Source organism: Mus pahari, chromosome 6 (assembly GCF_900095145.1).
Source record: "Mus pahari chromosome 6, PAHARI_EIJ_v1.1, whole genome shotgun sequence".
In the NCBI taxonomy this organism is placed as follows: domain Eukaryota; kingdom Metazoa; phylum Chordata; class Mammalia; order Rodentia; family Muridae; genus Mus; species Mus pahari.
In genome coordinates, this window is record NC_034595.1 from 85,013,154 (window position 1) to 85,019,190 (window position 6,037).

Genomic DNA, 6,037 nt, shown 5'->3' on the forward strand with positions numbered 1-6,037 from the left:
AGGAAAGTGACTTGCTTACAGCTGCACTTCACAGTGAGTGAACCAGTGCTAGGTAGAACCCAGCCTTCTCACCTCATCTCAACTCCCCCTCCCCATCAGGTAGTGGGGGCATGAAGGGAAAACCAGCTGCCTAGTTGGGTTGTTGCTACAAGATGGAAGTCCTGGATGGTTTAGGAGACTCCCTGGACCCTAGTCTGGACTTCCAGCTCTATCAAGATGACCAGGTAGGGTGGGACCTAACCTTCTCTCTGAGAATGTCTCCAATGAATAGGAGGGTGGAATGCATGACTGGGTTAGGCCTTTATGGACAAGAAGAGGGACGGCCACACAAGCCTTGCTAAATGGACTTGCACTTCCACTTGGACTTTAGTGGGAGGGGGCCCAGAATCATCCTGTTGGGGTTCACAGTCTAGGATGAGAATTTTCCCCTGAGTTTACCTTGGTCCCATTCAGAATAACCAAGAGATGAAAACCAGGGTGATCGGGAGTGTGGGTTTAGTGGGAGAACAGGACAAGTTTTATGGGGAAGGGGAGAGAGTCAGTGAACAAAGCCCTTAGAGAAACCTTTGGAGGAGGGAGGGAGACCATTTGAATGGAAGGTGGAGTGAGTGGGTGTCCATGGCTTACCTGCTTCCCCTTAGAGTCTAAACAAGAGACTCCCCATTCCAGGGCCTCAAGCCCCTTTCTCTGCTTCCCAGGTCTGCTCAGCTGACACTTCTCAGCCACTTGCAGACACAGTGGATACTCACGACTTACCCTGGAGCGAGAGGATGTGCCCCTTACCACCGACACCAGCTGAATCTCCCTGGCTGGCCTGCCCCGAAAGCCTGGACCTATGCCTGTATGCCCTGCAGAAGACACCCATAGGCGGAGCCCCACAGGACCTCAGAGAAGACGCCTCAAACATTAGTGAGTCTGGGGGCTTGGGGCTGGATGTGAGAGTTCTGTTGGTGGGTTGAAGGGGATCCAGGTTTGGGGATGCAGAGGGGATGGGACTCTGTCACCGGTGAGGATGGAGCCCCAGCACACTTTGCTGCCTGTGTACAGTGGGAGGTCAGAGGACAGACTGCAGGAGTGAGTTCTCTCTTTCTACTCCGTGGATGTGTGGATTGTGCAGCTTGAACTCGGATCTTCAGGGTTGGCAGCAAGCACCTTCCTTTGCTGAGCCATCTTGGGGGTCCCTATCATTTTTAATTTTTTTTTTTCTGTTCGCTTTTATTAAGGCAGGATCCCAGGTAGCCCAGGCTGGCTTCATACTTACTACGCAGTCAAGGATAACAGTGAACTCCTTCCTAATTTTTCTACCTACGCCTCCCACCTTCTGGGACAACAGGCATGCACCACATTTGCCCAGCGAAGAACTGAACATTTTACTAACTGTGCTTTAAATTTAGTCATGTGTTCTAGAATCTGCCCCTTGGGACCCTTAGGCTGCCTCCTTCTGAACCATGACACCCAAATTCATATTTTAAATCTGGGCTCTCGCCCTGAAACTTCAGTTTGCCTCTGGGTATGCTTAACCTCTCCCTGATGTCTAGTGGGATGCTCACAGGATTTTTCTCTCCCTGAATTTGCCAGTTGCTCCCTGCACACTGGCGGCTTTTATTATAGGCTCAGTAGCAGTGGGGAAACTGAGTCCCAAAGAAAAGTGCCTAGCTCAAGCTGCGGGTTCTTTCCCAGCTCTGAGCTCTTGGCCTGCAGGCAGTACAGGGCCTGATGATCTTCCTTTTCTGGTTCAGGACATCAGCCGCCAAGCTCGTACAAAGCCTCCACCAACAACGAGAAACTCACAATCAAGGACTCACTGAACAGAGAGATGGGAAACGAGCCAGAAAGAGGCGCCTACCCACCCCTCCCTCCTTGTACCAGCTCCTTCCCAGATGCTGGGCTGGACAGAAAGAGCCTTAGTTCCTTAACCTTCTGGCCCTGGCTTCCTCCCACTCTCATCTCCAAGGAACTCCCTATCCACATCTACCCCATCTTCCCTGGGTACCCACTTCTGCCTCTTCCTTACCTATTCACTTATGGGGCCCTACCATCTGCCCAATGTCCATACCTCTTCATGCTGCCCCCACACTCCACATACCCCACTGTGACTGGGCCCAGCTTGCTTATGACAGCCAGTGGGCCTGGACCTCGTATTCCCCAAGAGAAGACCCTGCTTCTCCACTCAGGAGCTTTCCAGAATGCCGGCTACACCCTACACTGCCAGGTTGGGATTCGGAGCTCTAGAGATGCCTGGACCCCAGGACAAGCTGGTGTGGCAGCTCCGACAAGGCGGACTGTGCCAGGCTCCCGGGCGGGTGTCATAGCCCTGCCCTACCCTCTGAAGAAAGAGAATGGTAAACTCTTATACGAGTGTAACGTGTGTGGCAAGAACTTTGGGCAGCTCTCCAACCTCAAGGTACCGGCTTCCTGGGTCCTGCTGTCCCTTTCAATCTTCCTGTGACTCTCTTGCTTTTCATTTTGCTTCCAGAATCAAGTCCTGGAGTCTGGAAGCCACTCCTGGACACCTCCTAGGGACAAGTGGTCTTGAGGTTTCACCCTGATGGAAGTAAATATGGGATAAGCTGGGCACCACCCGGGCTTGGTGGAGCACACTTTTGGTCCCGGAGACTGAGGCAGGAGCGTGTCAGTGCAAATCCAAGGACAGTTTGGGTGATATAGTGAGACTCCATCTAAAAATAAAAGCGGGCAGTGGTGGTGCACACCTTTAATCCCAGCACTTGGGTGGCAGAGGCAGGCGGATCTCAGTGGGATGGAGACCAGCTTGGTCTCCATAGCAACTTCCAGGACAACGAAGGCTACCTAGTGAGATCCCATTTCAAAAAAGGGGTAGGGGGGTGCACATCGAAGTCTCCTGCATCCTGAAAGACTGTGTGTGACATCACCTTATTTAAGTTAAAAATGGGGAAACTGAGGCCCATAGTAGAAAGAAATTTTCAGCGTACCACAATTTATTATTAGTGGGCTCAAGCTTGAATTTCAGTTTCTTGGCATCAACTACTAAGCTCTTTCCTAGACAGCATTCTCTCTGGGCTCCCAGCTAAGCCTCTTTACTGCTTTTGAAAGTTAAAAGAGAGGGGGAGTGGGTAGGTTTTGGTGAATTGAGATCACAGTCTTATAAACAGCCCCCCTTTTCAAGTGGGATCCCACAAATAAGGCCAGATGTTATAGGTGTCGACTGTATAGGTGTCGTCCAGCCTGGGCCCTCGCTGTTAGCAAGGACCACAAGCTATGTGCAGGTTATGGTTACTGGAGAAACCAGAGTTAGCAAACCTGCAGATTGCCGTCCTCTGGCCTCAGATTTAATGATGGCCCCTAGAATTTGCTTTTTTAGCATGTTCCTAAGGTCATACCAATGCCGCTGGTCTGTGAATTGCACTTGAAGTAGCTATTCTAGGGGATACCTAAGGTACCCCTTATCTGGCTTCCTGAATCTCTGCTACAGGGTAGATCTGGGTCCTGAGAGTGTCTGGGTACTAACTTTTGAGGGAGGTGGTAAAGAGGCCCTGGTAGCAGCAAAGGATGCAGAGGATGTGGGTGGAGATTTGGAGTGAACTCTTAGGCTGTTAGATGTTCTACATGGCTGGCAAAATCTCTTCCAGGTTCACCTGCGCGTACACAGTGGTGAGCGCCCTTTCCAGTGTGCCCTGTGTCAGAAGCGGTTCACCCAGCTGGCCCACCTGCAAAAACACCACCTGGTGCACACCGGGGAGCGGCCCCACCAGTGCCAGGTGATCCCTTTCTCCCCTTCACATGTGCACTTGCAGCTTGGGGAAGGAATCCTAAGTTCCTGGGGGGGGGGGCACCTGTTACATAAAGAGAACAGAAAGATGAGGAGGAGGGTGTGGAGGGTGGGAAGGTGGGTAGTGGAGAGAACTCGTGTGTGTGGGGGGGGGGCGGGGAGGGGATGGCCACAGGAATAAGTGATGTTGGAGAACAAAACACAGCAGCCTGTCTATGCATGGAGAATAATGAAGCTGACAGTCTTGGAGCATGCGTGCCCTTTCCTACCTCCCTGGGTTGTTGAAGGAGTCATAGTTAAGCTAGGACTCCAAGTAGGGAAACAGTTGGATCCGTGAGTTCCTTCTCTGAGTCTGTCCGCATCCTTTGGGAGGGCAGAGGTAGGGAGTCTCTCCTTGACAGGGGCAGAAGTGAGACCGGTGTGGTGGTTCTGAGTCTACCCTACAAAGTCTGTTCAAATCCTAGCTCCTCCTCCTCCTAACTCGTGTGGCCTTTGGCTGGTGGCTTCTTCCCTCTGAGCCTCAGCTTACTGGTTCCTTGGGAAGACCTATGCAAAGTCAGTGCCCGGCTTGCCCAGGCCCCCCCAGGAAATGCTGGCTCCGCCCCCTGCGTCAGGGCTCTATGTGAGTCCCTTAGTTGGTCTTCTCTAACGGATGAGGATGAAAATCAGTGCTCATCTATGACTGGCAGAGAAAGAAAGTCACTCCGAGGAAAGTCACTCATACAGAAATGAAGAAAGCTAAACCCCGCCCACAGGTTCTAGCCGGGAGGAATAGCTTCCGGGTCTGCATTGACAGGGAGATGGGTTAGGGGAGGTGTTTCCAAGACAGGTGGGGATGGGGATGGGGAGAATGTCCCAGAGCCAGTTGGGGGCCGGAGATGACGATGACAGGAGTACCCCTTTCTACCAGGTGTGCCACAAGCGCTTCAGTAGCTCCAGCAACCTCAAGACCCATTTTCGGCTGCACTCAGGTGCCAGGCCCTCCCAGTGCGGCCTGTGTCCAAGTCCCCTCTACCCTAAGCTGCACCACAGGCTGCGGGCTCCTCAGCTCCGTGGCCTGGCCCACACCCACCTGCCCCTCGCCTCTCTCACCTGCCTTGCCCAGTGGCACCAAGGAGCGCTAGATCTTGTGGAGGAGAAGATGATGGGCTGGACTGTGGACAAGGGGTCCTCGGAATCCAGGGGAAAGCAGGGGCAGCCAGCTTGAGCAGTGGTGCCAGCATTTCTCCGGGAGCAGTCTTAGCGATTAAAAGATGGTCTTGGTGCTGAGTCAAAGCCTGCTGAGAGTCTCCAGTGGAGGGGAATGTCCCTGCCAGATCCCACCCATCACCTGGAAACAGGCACACAGCCCATGTGGCTCCATGCAGCCGTCTGCCTCAGGCTGGATTTGAGTTCCACTCTTGTCTGTGACCTATCTGGACCTGAGTTCTCTATCTCAGCTCACCAGGGGACAGTGCTATACACTTCAGGAGAGTGTGCCCAGCGGGAGGAGGGACACCAGGGGGCAGGAGGACCTCGGTCGTGAGATTCTTATCAGCCACTTCAGTTACCTGGCATGATGGACTGAGCATCTTGAAGTAACTGGAGAATGAAGCAAGAATGGATTTGTGTGTTGGCCAATCACAGGACACGAAGCAAGAAGGGATTTGTGTTTTGGCCAATCACAGGACACGAAGCAAGAAGGGATTTGTGTGTTGGCCAATCACAGGACACGTTGCGTTCCTTCCTGAACACCTTTCCCAATACCTCCGATTGTCCTGTGGGTCCCTGCTTACCACTTTCAAATTGCAGTTCCTTCTCACCCCAAGTAGGGGTCAGCTGATGTTACCCCCCATGATCCAGTGGGATGCAATTCTCCCTGGGGATGGAAATGAAAAAAGAGGCATAAGATATCTCCTGTCAGGGCTGGAGAGATGGCTTAGCGGTTAAGAGCACTGGCTGCTTTTCCAGAGATTTTGAGTTCAATTCCCAGCAACCACATGGTGGCTCACAATCATTTGTAATGGGATCTGATGTCCTCTTCTGGTGTGTCTGAAGACAGCAACAGTGTACTTATATACATAAAATAAATAGGTCTAGTCGGGCATGGTGGTGCACCCCTATAATCCCAGCACTTGGAAGGCAGCGGCAGGCCAGGAACCACACCCTGTTGGACTTCCCTTGTTAACAAACATGTGTCTCTTGGGTTCACTCAAACTTCAAGAATTATTGTGACTGGGCGTGATGGCGCAGGCCTTTAATCCCAACACTCGGGAGGCAGAGGCAGGCGGATTTCTGAGTTCAAGGCCA

The 6,037-nt window shown here is 52.5% G+C and overlaps 1 protein-coding gene across 1 annotated transcript; it reads left to right on the forward strand.

Annotated features, from left to right (window-relative positions):
* The first annotated feature begins 770 nt into the window (after positions 1-770).
* Znf683 (zinc finger protein 683) lies at positions 771-4,955 on the forward strand. Its single transcript, XM_029540402.1, has 4 exons — positions 771-909; positions 1,740-2,404; positions 3,609-3,737; positions 4,659-4,955. The coding sequence occupies exons 1-4, from the start codon at positions 771-773 to the stop codon at positions 4,953-4,955; spliced, it is 1,230 nt and encodes a 409-aa protein (XP_029396262.1).
* Positions 4,956-6,037: the final 1,082 nt, after the last annotated feature.